The sequence below is a fragment of the Marmota marmota genome, unplaced genomic scaffold (assembly GCF_001458135.2).
Source record: "Marmota marmota marmota unplaced genomic scaffold, marMar, whole genome shotgun sequence".
Taxonomy (NCBI): Eukaryota; Metazoa; Chordata; class Mammalia; order Rodentia; family Sciuridae; genus Marmota; species Marmota marmota.
This window is the reverse complement of record NW_025999862.1, coordinates 4,538,091-4,554,035: the sequence shown is the minus strand read 5'-3', so window position 1 is coordinate 4,554,035 and position 15,945 is coordinate 4,538,091. Positions and strand designations below refer to the sequence as shown.

Genomic DNA, 15,945 nt, shown 5'->3' with positions numbered 1-15,945 from the left:
AGGAGGCTGAGTCAGGAGGATCACAAGTTCAAGAGTGTGATCTAGCCTCTGCAATTTAGTGAGAACTGTCAAAAAATTTAAAACAATAGTAAGAAGGTCTGGGGATATAGCTCAGTGGTGAGTGCTTCCCTAGAACGTGCAAATCCCTGGGTTCAATCTCCAGTATCAGGGGGAAAAAAAAAAAAAGTTAACCTAGTTTCTGTGGGTCAGGAATCTGGAGCAGCTTATCTGAGTGTCTTTGGCTTAGGGCATCTCACAAAGCTATGGTCAAGGCATCAATAGGGCTGCCGTCATTTGAGGATCTGCTTCCAAGCTCATTCATGTGGCTGTTGGTTACAGGCCTCAGTTTCTTGCTACATGGACCTCTTTCCAAGCTGTGCATGGTGAGATAGCTCTCCAAGAGAGACAGAGGGGCAGAAACCAACCAGAACAGAAGGTTCTGTGTTTTACAACCTGTTCTAGAAGCAGGTTCTGGGTTTTACAACCTGCTCTGCCATCAGCCTCAGAAACCAACCCTGGTACAGTGAGGGAGGGGAGTGCAAAAAGGTCTGAAAAGCAGAAGATGGGGGCCACTGGAAGCCACTTTGGAGACAGGCTATCATTGTGTAGAAGACAAAAACTGAGTGTTGCCAAAAGTGTCCTTGAAAATCCCACTTAAAAATCTATAAAGTATGGTAGGCCAATACACAATTCATACAGCCCAGCATTGCCAGTTTTTTCTACAGAGCTGGAACACATTGTTTTCTTGAGTGATAGATGAAGTTGTTGGTTTGAGTTAGGGACAGTGGTTATTCTAAAAAGAAATATACCTAAAAACTAAGATCACATCTGACCCCAACCTGAGCGCATGTGGTCCAGTTCAAGTAAATGACATGAGATGTGATGAGATTTTAATGTACTGGTAAAGTATATTATCATGTCTCAATGACATTTGCCATGTGAAGTTCATTTAGCTGACTCTCCTTGTTTTGACTCCATAGTCACCACGCAGCTTTCCAATTACAATGCAGCTTTCTAGACAGATAAATGTGAAGAAATTGCTCTAATCTAATGTACTCCATGGTGCTGTGATTTAAATGTCCCCTTCGAAACTCATGTTGAAATTTGATTGCAATTGTGGCAGTATGAAGATGCGGGACTTTATGCTGGATGTAGCTTGAGTGGTAGAGTACTTACCTAGAATGTTCAAGACCCTGGGTTCAATCCCCAATACCACCACCACCACCACCAAAACAAAACAAACAAACAAACTCACTATGTCATGGGGGCACTGCCCTCAGGAACAGATTAAGGTTGTTATTCAGAGAGTATGTGAGTTATTTTCACCCCCTCTTATGCTCCCTGACCATGTAATGACTTCTGTCATTTTATGATGCAGCAAGAAGACCCTCACTACTGGGCACAGTAGCACACACCTATAATCTCAGAAATTCAGGAAGCTGAGGCAGGAGGATCATACATTTGAGGCCATCCTCAGCAACTGACTGTCTAAAAATAAAAATTTAAAAAGACTGGGGATATAGCTTAGTGGTAGAGCACCCTGGGTTCAATCCCCAGTATTGAAAATAAATAAACTAATTAATTAATTAAGATAAAAAGGAAGAAGACCCTCCCCAGATGGTAGCACCTTGATATTAAACTTCCCATTTTCTAGAACCATAAATCAAAAAAATTTCTATTCTTTCTAAACTACCCAGTCTGTGGTAATCTGTAATCTGTAATGGTAATCTTTTTAAATTGATGGTTGTTCTTCCTCCTCCTCCTCCTCCTCCTCTGCCTCCTCATCCTCTTCTTCTGTAGCATCAGAAAATGGGCTAGTATACATGACTATATTTCTTTTTTTTTTAATCTTATTTTTTTTGGTGGGGTTCTTTTTATTTTATTTTATTTTTTGGAACTGGGGGTTGAACCCAGGGCTTTGAGAATGCAAGGCAGACGCTTTGCCACTGAGCTACATCCCAGCCCACATGACTACATTTCTTATTTGTAAAATAATAAATTGGTATTTTGACTTTTCCTGTCATTCTCTATGCACTAAGTTAATTTGTGTCTGCTTCTGAGAGATGGCTTAATTCTTGGTATATTTGCATATTAGGCTCCTGAGCCTGTACCCCTAAGACTCTGGACTTTGATGAATCTACCCAAGTAATGCCACCCTAGGGGGAATTAAGAAAACCTTCCTGGGTGTGGCAGCTCTGTGTTGTACATAGAACATACCCATGTGCTCTTTGACATTTCTCCACTTCTTTGCTATTAAATGGGCCTATGTGACCAGTTCTAGCCAATGGGTTGTGAACATAATTGACACCTATCACTTCTGATCCAAAGCACAGTGAGGTTCCATACCACCTCTTTTCCTGATGCAGCAAACAGGAGACCAGGTAGCAGAACGAAAAAGTTTCTGCCTGGGTCCCTGCATGATATAAGAAGCAGAACCCCTCCTGACCTATAGTAGATAAGTGAGAGGAAATAATGTTTGCTATTTTAATTGCTGTGATTTTTTCCATATTTTTATTGGTGAATTATAATTATACATAATGATGGAATTCATTGTTTCTAGCCACTGTGATTTTGTATATATTTCAGACTTTGGCACAGCCTAACCTACTTCAATACAGCAGGGGATGCCAACTTTGCTGGAATCACTTTTTTCAGGCAATGGCTAGGATATATTTCTAAGGCTCTCCCTCCATGTTCCCTATGTTCCTTCTTGGGAAGATCAGGTAGGTTAAGGTAGAAAGAAGTGGAAGAGGCAGGAAAAAACTTGGCTGGAACTAGTGTTTAAAAGCACTCTCAAACCTTCTTCTCATATTAGCAGAAAACTCATTGAACACATATGCTAATCCTAGAGGCTCTGTATTCTAAAGACATCATTTCCTTTCCCTTTTTTTGCAGTTCTGATTATTGACCCAAGGGGGTGCTCTACCACTGACCTATGTCCCCAGCCTTTTAGTTTTTTTGTTTTTGTTTTTTTAAATTGGTGGTTCTTCTTCTTCCCCCCTCCCCCTCCCCCTTCCTCTCTCCCTCTTCCTCCTCCTCCTCCTNCTTCTTCTTCTTCTTCTTCTTCTATATGTGTGGAAAGGGAGGGGGTCTTCTTATTTATACATGATAATAGAATCCATTTAATAAAATTATACAAGTGTGGAATATAGATTATTCTAATTAGGATCCCACGATGGTGGGATTCACTTAGGTATTTATTATTTTGAGACAGGGGCTTACTAAATTGTGGAGGCTGCCCTGAAACATGAGACCTTCTTGCCTCAGTCACTTAAGCAGCTGGGATTTCAAGCATGTGCCACCACACCTGGCTTCATTTCCACTTGTCTATTCTTTCAGGTATGCCCATTTGCCCCTGCCCCTGCTTCCCAGGCTGCTGCTACATTATGTACTTACGGTCACAATCAACCTTCAGAGGCTCAGTAAATACAGTAAGCATGATCTGTTGTGCTGACTATTCTGAATTCAACTGTACATTGCTAAATGGATAATTTTAAAAAAAATCACTTCCAAAAATGGATACATGGTTTGAAATATATGCAGATGCAGAGTCTTGTGCTACCAATAGCAACTTTGCAAAAAACAATTCAGAGGGGCTGGGGATGTGGCTCAGTGGTAGAGAAGCTGCCTGGCATGTATTAGACCCTGGATTCCATCTCCAGCAACCCCCCCGCCCCCACCAAAAAAAAATTCAGAGTTCTCTCAGTAACTGTTTCCCAAAAATATCTATTAAAAATTAGCCTATACAAATTAGAATAAAATTTAAAAAATAAGAAAAAATAGTATACATTTGAGAGAGCAAGTTTAGGCTCTTTCAACTATGGATTTATATAAAATTCTTCATATATTTCAGTCTCAGATTGGAAAAACTTCATACTTCATGAAAACCCTGCAGTGATTCTTGCTCTTGGTATCATGATCCATGGCTATGTCATGATAAGTTGTGAGGCATGTGAGAGGCCAGGGGTCACTCATTAAGCTGAGACATGAAAGCTGGGAAATTATTTATTTTTATTGCCAATCAAAAGAGACATAAGATAAATGCAACAATAAATTCACTCTTTAATGCAATTAAGGTGAAAAACTAGGGACATTACAGGGACATAACTAATCAGCCTGTGGTTCTTGAAATGGCTAAGAATTGGCATCAATGCTAAACACTCGAAACAATTCAAAACAGTCCCCACCCCAAAATCAACTCTAGGTGTTCAATATTATAGATTTAACTGAATATGAAGTTATGTTAAAACATTTTATTAAGAGAAGAATCCCTTTTAAGTTATCACTCTAAGGCCACATATCAAAAAAGATTAGCCAAGCACTGTGGCACATGCCTGTAATCCCAGCCATTTGGGAGGCTGTGGCAGGAAAATCACAAGTTTGAAGCTTGCCTTGGCAACTTAGTGAGACTTTGCTTCAAAGTCAAAAATCAAAAAGGGTTGGGGATGTAGGTTAGTGGTAGGACCCAAATGAGTTCAATGCCTAGTACCAGATAAAAAAAGAAAAATTAAAAGATTACATTACTTTTAGTGTGTAATTTTACAATGACAGGAAGTAGCTGAATATACATTTTTTTTGTTTTAATTTTTGGTTATGTCCTAATTTTTAGTTATTGTACTTGAGGGCAGCAATGAAGGAAACAATTTTTATATACATTAGAGTTACTTCCATTCTTATCCCAACACATGAGCTATTTTTCACTTTGCTATCTTCACAACCCGTGCTTGTCCACATAAATTCATATTCTCCATATTCACAGCATAACACTGCAAACATTTTATAGCCTATTGTACTTTTTCTTAGTGTTCTACCATGAAATAGTTTTCTAACTCCACATAGTTATTGAGCCTTTAAAATGGCTGCAAAAGGTACTCACACCTAAGTTTAAATGGTTTAATTTCACTTCTACTAAATGTATTTCTCATTCTTTGATGTGTAGTCATAATCAAAATAAGTGACATTATTTTTTGCTACTCATGTACATTTCAGATACACTCGGTCCAAACTCCATAAGTTAATTAGTCTGGAAGCATTACTAAATCTCCATCAACATGTCTTCCTCTTCCTAACATGAGGATTAATTAAGTGGACTACCATGCTAATTTGCTAAAGGCAGCCGTTCTATTTCCTTCCATGGAAACAATGGTTTGTTGTTATAGATAGCAGCATCACAGCACAACTGTCTCTAGGCTGTCAGCGTGCCCTCCAGGACAAGGGTGGCACCGCCCTTAATGTCAATTCTTCCTTCAGGTCGTAATGAAATGTACAGTTCTCCTCCTCGAGGGGAACACTGAAACGCTAAAAAAATAAAATAAAATGAGTCACAAATTATGAACATTTCCACACTCTGTAATTAACAGAAGATAATGAAAGACCTCTTATTACAAACCCTGGAGTTGCAGACTTGGTGGCACATGCATGCAATCCCAGTGACTCAGGAGGCTGATGCAGGAGGCTCATGAGTTTGAAGCCAGCCTCAGCAATTTAGCAAGGCCCTAAGCAACTCAGGGAGACCCTGTCTCTAAATAAAATATTAAAAAGGCTGGGAATGTGACACAATGGTTAAGTGCCCTGGGTTCAATCCCTGATACCAAAAAATATATAAAAAAATAAAAATTTATACATAAAATAATAAACCCTAGAGTCCTCCCAAGTCAGTTTAAAATATAAATTTCTTCATCTAGGGGTTGGGGTTGTGGCTCAGTGGTAGAGCGATTGCCTAGCACATATGAGGCACTGGGTTCAATCCTCAGCACCATATAAAAATAAATAAATAGATAAAGTATCGTGTCCATCTACAACTAAAGAATTTTAAAAAATCCTTCATCTATTCATGGTATTGTCCACCTCCCCTCCCTTCTTTTGAAGATCGAGAGGGACATAAACATAATTTGATCTACAAAACATACAACCATGCCTCTTCCCTTCCTGGGCCTTTTCCTGCACCACTTCCTCTAGTGCTTCCTGTAATGCCCCAGCTACACTCAACACTTAGCTTTCTCTGGTGTAAGCAAGGATGTGTGAAAAGCAAGAGGCATGGACCAGCAGTCTAAGAAGATGAAGAGGGGTGTTCTTGGCCCTCCTGAGAAGGCCCCATCTTCTCAGTTCTAAAGAGGACAGAGGGAGTTCATTCAATCATAACATATTCAGGCAACCACATGTGCCATGGCAGACAAAAGAGCATGGCCTTAGCCTTCCAGGGGCTCAGTGCTTAGGAGAGTAATTAGACTCACCAAGGAAAGAGAAGAGCTACCCTGCTATCCACTAGGATCACAGAGGCCTACTACTCCCACTAAGTCAGACCTGCATCCTTTGGGGTTAGAGTCCTGCTTTGATGATCAGAAAGTGCAGCCTCCATTGGCTATGGCCCTGAGCAATGTATCATCACCAGGGGATTTGGTTCAAGAGCAATTTCGATCAATCCTGTGACTAACAATAAGATGTAAGTTAACCTTAGTCATCACCCAGTCTCAATCTATCACATTATGAATAACTTCTCTGAGCCAAAGTTATACAGCAATTTAATTCTATTCAACAAATACTTACTGGGCATTTATTGTCTCAGGAATGTTTGTGTATTGGGGGAAGCAGAGGTGGAGGATGTTTGGGGTGGTGGATATTTAAGAATATTTAGGGATATTTCACATGAGAGAGCCTTAACATTTTACTACATTTTCAAGGGTATAGTGCATATGTGAAGGAACACTAGCTTAAAATTAGACAAAAGAGATATCTTACCACGCATTTCTTGCTTCCCTAGCACCTGGGACCAGTAGCTGCCAAGAACAGTGTGTGCAGACCCTGAATAGAAATGAAATATTATAAGACAATCCCAAAGGAAACAGGAGTGACTTTGCAGTAAATTTATAAGCATTTACAATTAATTTTAACTTGAGTAAACCTTAAGTCATCTAATCTTTATATTGACCGGGCAGCAGCAGAATGTGGAATTAAGAATGGAGATAGAAAGGAAAACACAAAATTTATGAATAAGCTCCTCCAAATCATGTATCAAATCTGCCTTACTATTTCTGAAGAATGATTAGACTGCAGGTTTTATTATTTATTTATTTATTTATTTTTGGTACCAGAGATTGAACCCAAAGACACTTAACCACTGAGTCACATTCCTCAGCCCTGTTTACTTTTTTAAATTTTGAGACAGGGGCTTGCTAAGTTGTTTAGGGCTTTGCTAAGTTGCTGACACCAGTCTTGAATTTGCAATCCTCCTGTCCTAGCTTCCTGAGTCACTGGGGTTATAGGTATGCGCCATCATTCCTGGCTTCTGGTTTTAATTCTTATCTATCAGTTCACTGTCAGCTCTTGGTAGGAAAACCAGGCCTTCACATAAATATTTCTAAATTTTTTCCAGAATAAAGTATTCTTTATTTTCTTCCTCTTAGAGTACATAGACAAGGAAAGTGGGGACCAAAAGCCAATTGTTTCTCAAGGAAATATTCTTGTGCTTTGGAGGTCAAAAAAAATTTTCTTTAGAGTCAATTTTTTTTCAAAAGATCAGAGATTAGATACAAAAATGAAAAAACAAAATGTGAAGTCATAACTAACAGAAAAGTCTTTGGGGGAGAAAAAGGAAAAGAAGAAAATGTTCCCTGCTTCAGTAAAACTTACTGTTAGGGAATATAAGTAGGGAAACCAATTGTCCCGGTTTGCCCAAGACTAACCTGGCTTTGGCATTGGAAGTTCCACATTCCAAAAAACCCTTCAGTTCCCAAGAAAACCTCAAAACGTGGTGATCATGGTCTAAAAACCTTAACATTCTAGAAAAAAAACATTATGAGGGAGGGGTGGGGACATGTGTTCTTTGTGCCAATTAAAATCTTTGGGAAGCAGCTGTGCATGTGGAAATCTTCTCGAAATTCTCTTCCATGGGGAGAGGTTACATTGGACTATTTCGATGTTGTTGGGCATTTTCCTGAGTCTTCAAAAGTGCTTGTTTGCTGAGCTTTGAATTTCACATGTTTTGTTCCTCAGAGAGTAACTAAGTCAAGGTCCTGAACCAGCCTGGTCTCTACCATCTGACCAGAATGGGAGCCTCAAAGTCTCTACCCAGCCTCCTCCAGCCCCATCCCACCCATCAAGCATCCCCACCCTTGCTGCCCAGCCCACTGTTCTTAAAGAGGATGAAAATGGGACACAACCTGGCTGTGGTGGCATATGCCTGTAATCCCAGCAACTCAGGAGGCTGAGATAGGAGGATTGCAAATTTGAGGCCAGCCTGGACAACTTATCAAGGCCCTCAGCAACTTAATGAGAACCTGTCTCAAAATTTAAAAAAAGAAATGAAAAGGGCTGGTAAGTGCCTCATGCATGCCAGGCAAAGTGCACAACCACTGAGCCCCAGCCCCAGCCCCCAGAGCTGCTTTTGTTTCTCTCTTTCTCCTTGCCCCTCCATCCTCTCACTGAAGTCCGTGGTAAAGTGACCCTGGGTTCAATCTCCAGTAGAAAGAAAGAGGTATGACATTCCTGCCCTTCTTGGATTTCATCCCTCTGCATCAGGCTGGTGGAATATCTGGAGGTATTGGCTCAGGGGATAGAGTTTCTAGTTATGAAAACAGTTAGGGGCTGGGATTGTGGCTCAGTGGTAGAGTGCTCGCCTAGCACGGGCAAGACTCAGGTTCGATCCTCAGCACCACATAAAAATAAACGCATTGTGTTGTGTCCATCTACACCTAAAAAAGAAATATTAAAAAAAAGGAAAGAAAACAGTTAGTAGTTGTTGCATACTGACCATGTGACAGGCACTGTACTAAGCACTGAAAATGCATCATGTTTACATAATCCTGGGAAGTATTATCCAAGGATTTTATATTTTATAGAGGAGGAAACTGAGATTTTTAAAATGTTATCTGCCCAAGGTCAAGAACAGGAAGCTAGCCATGCAAAGCCAGGCTGTCTGACACCACAGTTTGACCCTATAATATCTCCTTTATAGTGTGTTTGTCGCATGAGACTTCAGTGAGAGGATGGAGGGGCAAGGAGAAAGAGAGAAACAAAAGCAGCTCAGGGGGCTGGGGCTGGGGCTCAGCCGTAGTGCACTTTGCCTGGCATGTATGAGGCACTGGGTTCGATTCTCGACATCAAATATACATAAATAAAATAAAGGTCTATCAACAACTAAAAAAAATTAAAAAAAAAAAAGAAGCTCAGAACCAAAGAAACCTGAAAGGTGACATGAAGGACACTTAAATAGCTACATGTTTCCTCCTGTTTCATGTTTAACCCTCCCCTGGACTTAAGGAAAAAAGTACCTGTTACAGGATCTTCAGCCACACCAACCCATGGTGCAAAATATCTGGAGTAAAAATCAAATGCTTGGGTCTGCCCTCCAGCCTCTCCTTTTAGGGTAAGAATGAGTCCTCGCACCTTCCCTGTGTTTTCAACTTGCAGCAGGTTCTCCGTATTCACTTTCAGAGTCTCCAGAAATGACCTTGTTCATAAAAGGACGGATTAGGGAAAACCCATTTCACAGACCTCCCCACTACACAGAATGTGTAACAGGCCCGGGGCAGCTTGCCCAGACAGCTCAGCAGGAGAGGACAGAAGGGCCAGTGGTAGTATCTCCCTAGAAAGAACCTGGTCACAAGAGTCATGGTTTGACAGGACACAGCACAGACAGTCCAAGCCAGAAGGTGCTCAGCCCTCCTCATAGTGCTGACACAGCTAACAATCACACTTACCTGTCATAAGAATCACTGAGCCGGACAAGGAGTTTTCGGGTATCTGGAGAATATCGGATATCCTGGACCAGTGTGTTGCCTATGGCCATCTGTGGATTTGGACCAAAAACTCCTCAGGAGCACATCTGCAGTCAAGTTCTTGATCACCTCAATGGGGAACGACCTTTCATTGAGCATCTGTTGTGAGCTAGGCAACCCCATGTTCTTCAGTCTCCAAGTGCATTAGCTCACATGGGGGCTTAAAGTATTGTTCAAAGATGTCCAGTTTCCTAGCTACCCAAAGGGCCTCTCAGGAGCCACTTAGCTCACCCTCTGCCAGCCTCAAAGTAGGCATTGCCCACGAGTGGTTACCACATGCCTGAAGGCACAAACTCCTTTCAATGGGTATCTTCCCCACAGAGGAGACTCAGAGCCCAGGGTTTCTCTCTCACAGGCACACCCCTCCTGATCCAAATCTGAGTGGCCCTGGAGTTGAAGCTCCGAACCCAACTCTTAACTGATAGGGGCTTCATTCTCACCTCTTAGAATTGTTCTTGTGAGTGGCATATAAATAACATATGTAGAATACCTGCAGCAACATCTAGAACATTCCACATGTTAGATGTCAAGTGGAGACTAGGGAACTTGTCTTGTGCTGCTCTGCTCAGCAGGCACACCACTTACACTTAGGTGGTATGGTACAGATCAGTAACACAACATTTTCTCAAGATACCTGAGTTCACTCTACCTAAGACTACACTTAACCTTGCTCAAACCCAAGAACATTATTTGTTTGTTTGGAAATGGCTTGGTGCTGAGGGAGGCTATGAGGGGACAATTTCCTCTCCAAAAGTCATCCTTTGGGACCACCCCAGCCTCCAGGTGAAGCAGATGATTACATAACTGTCTATGGCCATCCTTAGGTGGCTTTGGTTTCTCTAGGACTGAGGTGCTCAAGCTCCCACTGTCTTGGGTGGTACTTGGGCTTTATACCTCAATGGCACAAAGAGGTGGAAACCCTATGGGCTGACCAATGGCCCTTCCCAAAGAAATGGGAACTCTGACAGCCAGATCCCATCTGCTCTCTACCCTCAGTCTAACTGCCCTTCTCTGCCTGAATTCACACATTGATTTAAAAGTTTATTTCTCAGCTGGGAATCTGAATGCCAATTTCTAGGAAGGAACACAAATTAACACACTCATGATAAATGGACCTTTATTATCCCATTTTACAAATGCTGACTCTGAGGCTTAGAGAGACCAGGTGAAGTTTTTTCTTTCATGAACAAGGTTGACCATGATGAATATTTTCCAGGTTCTCACCAATGTCAATAAAGCAATTAATTTATAAATTTGACTTATCTATCTCCTGAAACTCAAGCCATGGGTGAAGCTGGGTATAAAATCAGAATCCATGATACTCAATTATACTCTTTGAAAACTTAGATGAAACAAAACACTAAAGATATTATAAATTCTCTAGTTGAAAATTCACTGAGAAACACTCCAATGGAACCCACAATAAACCATTCAACAGAATAATTTACTTCCCCGCACACTAAGCACCTGGGCATCTGGGGCTGCTCTGGCCCCAGAACTGCAGGATAATTGTAGTGTCTACCTCAAGGATAATATTCAGAATTATATGAAACAATGCAAGTGAAACACTTAGTCATGGTATTGCACAGAGGAGACTCTCAAAAACACTATTATTATATTGTTGTTGTTGTTGTTATTACTATTATCATTCGACACATGCTCATGGAAGATCCATGAGGGGGCCAGGCTGTGTCTGGTCTTCTCTGGAAGCACCCACACTTTCCTGGTCTCCACCAAAGCACACCCTCCCTCCTCAGTCTCTCTTCCACAAATACTGGAGACACTAACAATTGTCAGGCAGCTTCCATTGTTATTTGTATGGATGTCTTGGAATGGCCATTTCTGTCAGAAATCCCAACTCTCATATCTGAACTTCTGTGGCCATGCCTCAGGCCCATTTCTATCCTTCTAGCTAGAAATGGATAGAAATTCCATATCCCCTCTTTGTCTAAAGGCTTGATTTCTCCCAGATACTTAACATCTCCTGAAGATGTTCTACGCTCTTTCTTGCACCTCCTTCAGGTCTTTCTCTCAGTCTGCCCCACAAGTCTTTCTCTCACCCTGGAAGCCAATGCTGATTTTTCTTTTTCTTTGGTGCTGGGGATGAAGCCCAGGGCCTTGCACATGCCAGGCAAGTGCTCTAAGTGCTCTATCACTGAGCTCCAGCCCCAGCCCTAACACAGACAAAAGTAAAATAGATAAATAAGTGGTCAACTTTCTCACCAAACAGATAGAATATTAAAACTTAAACCTGAAATTACCATGCACTATTCAGCTCAGATTCCATTAGAACATTTATACTGGTAGAGGACTATCTTTCAGGATCAAATCATACCAAATCTTTGTGTTCAAACGATAATAAATTAATGAATCACAAAGGCTCAGATTTGATTCTTTTCACAAACCTTTATCAGGTCCTCTACTTCGTGGAACTCCTAAAAGTGGAAAAAAACATAAAATCATTGTAAAATAGGCAAGCTGTTGGTTGTACACATTTTGTGTCATAATTAAAAAGAGCTGACCTGTGGGTAGGTTGGATAAAGAGGAAAATCCAGGATGATACCATCCTCTGCTCTTCTGGCCTTTAGTTCCCCACTCAGAGTGACAAAGGTTAGAATGTTATTTGTGTTTTCTGGCCAAAAATAAAAATAAAAAAGAATCAAGAAACAAGAAAATAAACTATATTATACACTTGTATATCTATTTCAATCACCTTAGTGTTGTCTTAAGATTTTCTAAATTGCTGAGGCTGGCTTTAAACTTGCAATCCTCCTGCCTCAGCCTCCTGAGCCACTGGGATTACAGCATGAGCCCCCATGCCTGGCATGTCTTAAGATTTTCTGGCAATGCTGTCCTTTCCTGTGATGGAGGCTCAGGTCTGAGTTGCTGGGGTCTAAAGTAGAAAAAACCCTCACTGGTTTCTAACTTGAGAACAAAGAATACAACTATTGGAATGTGTCATCATACTGCAAGGCTTTGTAATTTAGCTCCTATCTGCTTACTAACTATGCTCTTGAGCAAATTATTTAACTTCCTTAAGTCTCAGTTTTCTCAGCTATAAAATGGGGTTAGGGTTAGGGGTGTAGCTCAGTGGCAGAGCACCTGCCTATGTGCACTAAGCCTTGGGTTTGATCCCCAGCATGGAGGGAAAAATGGGATAATAAGTAAGTGTACCTGATAGAGCTGCTATAATGTTTCTTTTTTTTTTTTTCTTTTGGTTTCAGGATTGACTCAGGGGTACTTTACCACTAAGCTATATCCCCAGCCCTTTTTATTTTTTGAGACAGTGGGTCACTAAGTTGCTGAGGTTGGTCTTGAACTTGTGATCCTCTTGCCTCAGCTTCTCAAGGGATAATGTTTCACTGGGATAATATTTTCTAATGCAGATTTTAAAATATCCATCAACGATAACTATAGAATCATAAACTTGATTAGTTTAAGATGTTCTCTCTTTTTTGGCCTTGAAATAACACATTCATTATCTTACTGTTCTGAAGGCAGAAGTCTAAAATCAAAAGTGTCAGTAGAACCATGTGACCTCCAAAGGCTACAGGGAAAAATCCTTTGCTTTTTTCATTGTCTGATTAAATCCAGATGTTCCTTAACTTGTTTTTTTGTGTGTGTGTGTGTGGGGGGGGGGGAGAAGATGTTGTTGTTGTTGTTTTCTTTTTAGTTACACATAACAGTAGAATCCATTTTGACACAATTATACATACCTGGATTATACCTTATTCTAATTCAGACCCCAGTACCTTTCCTTCCCCTGCTCCCTGCTCCCCTCCCTCTATTATCTTTTTACCATTTATCCATAGTTATTATTATTTTTCTAAGTTAATTTCTTGTGGATGTACACAGTGGTGAGATTCACTGGTCGTGTATTCATATATGAACATAGGAAAGTTATGTCCGATTCATTCTACCGTCTTTCTTGTTCCCCCTCCCTTCCCTTCATTCCCCTTTGTCTAATCCAATGAACTTCTGTTCTCTGCTCCCCATTATTGTGGATTATATTTAAGATATTCTAAGGGGATGACAAAACAGGTAAGTTGTGAACAATAGTCTTATGTGCAAACAAATCAAATTCACCCTAAGTAAACCAAGCTATACATAAAAATTTGACTTAAAGAATACCACAGGGGCTGGGGATATAGCTCAGTTGGTAGAGTGTTTGCACAAGGCCCTGGGTTCAATCCCCAACACCACCAAAAAAAAAAAAGAATGTACCACAGGGCTGGGGAGTGTGGTTTGGTGGTAGAATGCTTGCCTAGCATGTGTGAGACACTGGGTTCAATTCTCAGCACTGCATATAAATAAATGAATAAAATAAAAGTCCATCAACAACTAAAAATATATATAAAAATAATTTTTAAAAAATAATGTACCACAATTCAAAGTCAGCCTCAGCAATTTAGCAAGGTTCTAAGCAACTCAGTAAGACCCTGTCTCTAAATAAAATACAAAGAAAGGCTGGAGATGTGGCTCAGTGGCTGAGTGCCCTGGGGTTCCGTCCCAGTACCAAAAACAAAACAAAAAATGTATCACAAATGCTGCCATATCCCTTTGTGAACCAACTTAGGTTATTCATCTAACATTTTTTTATCTAACCTTTTTTTTTAAATTTGTAAACTAATTCTTTTCTCTCACTAATATTTCTGTAAAATTTAACCATTTCTCAAAGGCAAAGAAATTCAGCATTGCATACTAACTCACTGAGCATAAAATTTACATTCTGAAACCCAAAGCTTCATTTTTCTCATTATAATTGGTGTAAGACATAATTTGCAAAGCATTTTTTTTCACACGTTATCTCATCTAAACTTAAGACTCCATAGGAGACTGAGAGATTATTATTCCAAACCTCAGAGCCATTCCAACCAATGTGGGACCCTGCTTTCAAAAGACTCAGTCCAACTTCATTAAACACTTCTTTTCAAGATAGAGTTCCTACACAATATTTCAGGATGTTTGCTTTTCTTCACTCTGGTCCCCTATGCACATAAACCCAAATCATCTTCTTGTATGCTGGGTTACATGATAGAGGGCTCTTGGTCTAGCCCTTTCTGCTAAGCCTGTCCTCCCTCAGGACGCTCCAGATACTCAGATCAAATTTATTGCAGCTTTGCATTTGCTGCTGCCTCTCTATGGTGCTGATCCACCCACTCCAGCTCTTTGCTCAGGAGACTTTGTCTCATTCTTCACCCCAAAGGTCTATCTCTCTAGAGGGTGCTGGTATCCAGATTCTATCTCCCACCTTGGGGCTGGGACTAGGTGAAGCAAGGAAGTCCAAGAGAGTGCCAAATTTAAGGAGGCACCTGTTCTCAGGTGCAACCTTGAAGCTTGCTTGCTTTTCCATGCCCTGACTCTGCTACCAGTAGTCTGACAGCTGACAGCTCTCAGCTGAGTCTCTCTCTGGGAATTGCCCTTAGCTGAAGAGGGGTACTTTACCCAAAGTAATGCTTCTTTTCAGGCCTTGAGAGTTGGTTCACGGAGGGTAAAAAGGCCTGAACTTTTGCCTCTGTTCTGAACTTTACCAGTTGAAAAAACTTCCAGCTTCATAGCTCCTGTGGCCTGAGCCAAGATCTGTCTTTGTTGCTACTACTTTTCAGGTCCACCCCTTCCTCTCTTCAATCCTGCTTTCTTGAGCCCAATCCTGAGCCCAAGAAAAATTCCCCTCAATTCTTCCTGAGTACAAATGTCTCTCAGCCTGTTTCCTGGGAGAGTTTGCCCTGTGACATCTTCCTTTACCATAACCATCTGAAGTAACTCCCCTAAGACCTTCCTTTCCCAGCTGCCCACTCCCAGGCTCCCTCTCTGTCACATCATCCTGTTTCTGTGTTACATTTCTTTTATTGTCTCCCCTTTCCAGGCATTTCCAGATATCTCTCTATCCCATTCCCACAAATCCCTGAGGGTTATCATGCAGTTAAGAACTGGCAGGATTAAGGGGCTGCACCATCTTAAGGTAAATGTTGATGGTCAGGACTCAGGAATCTTTAAAATTCATAGCAAAGAAATTCTTATTATAGAACAAATTTCAATGTATGTCCCAATATTTGGAACAAGGTGTGCCTTTTGGTTCCCCAGTATCATATCATGTGAGGCACTTATTCTGCCCTAGCCAATCCCCCTGCTATGTTGGTCACAAAAAAAAAAAAAAAAAAAAAAAAAA

General features: G+C 40.8%; 1 protein-coding gene across 3 annotated transcripts in view; it reads right to left on the bottom strand.

The window, feature by feature from the left end:
- Positions 1–3,991: 3,991 nt before the first annotated feature.
- Positions 3,992–15,945, bottom strand: part of Pbld (phenazine biosynthesis like protein domain containing) — a 56,022-nt gene continuing 44,068 nt past the window's right edge. For all 3 annotated transcript variants that reach the window (XM_048810041.1, XM_048810050.1, XM_015500580.2), the window contains 6 exons: positions 12,299–12,408; positions 12,182–12,211; positions 9,699–9,787; positions 9,270–9,448; positions 6,739–6,801; positions 3,992–5,298 (listed from right to left, as the gene is read on the bottom strand). In XM_048810041.1, coding sequence (XP_048665998.1) covers positions 5,186–5,298; positions 6,739–6,801; positions 9,270–9,448; positions 9,699–9,787; positions 12,182–12,211; positions 12,299–12,408 — 584 coding nt within the window. In that variant the 3' untranslated portion in view covers positions 3,992–5,185. The remainder of the gene's footprint in view (positions 5,299–6,738; positions 6,802–9,269; positions 9,449–9,698; positions 9,788–12,181; positions 12,212–12,298; positions 12,409–15,945) is intronic.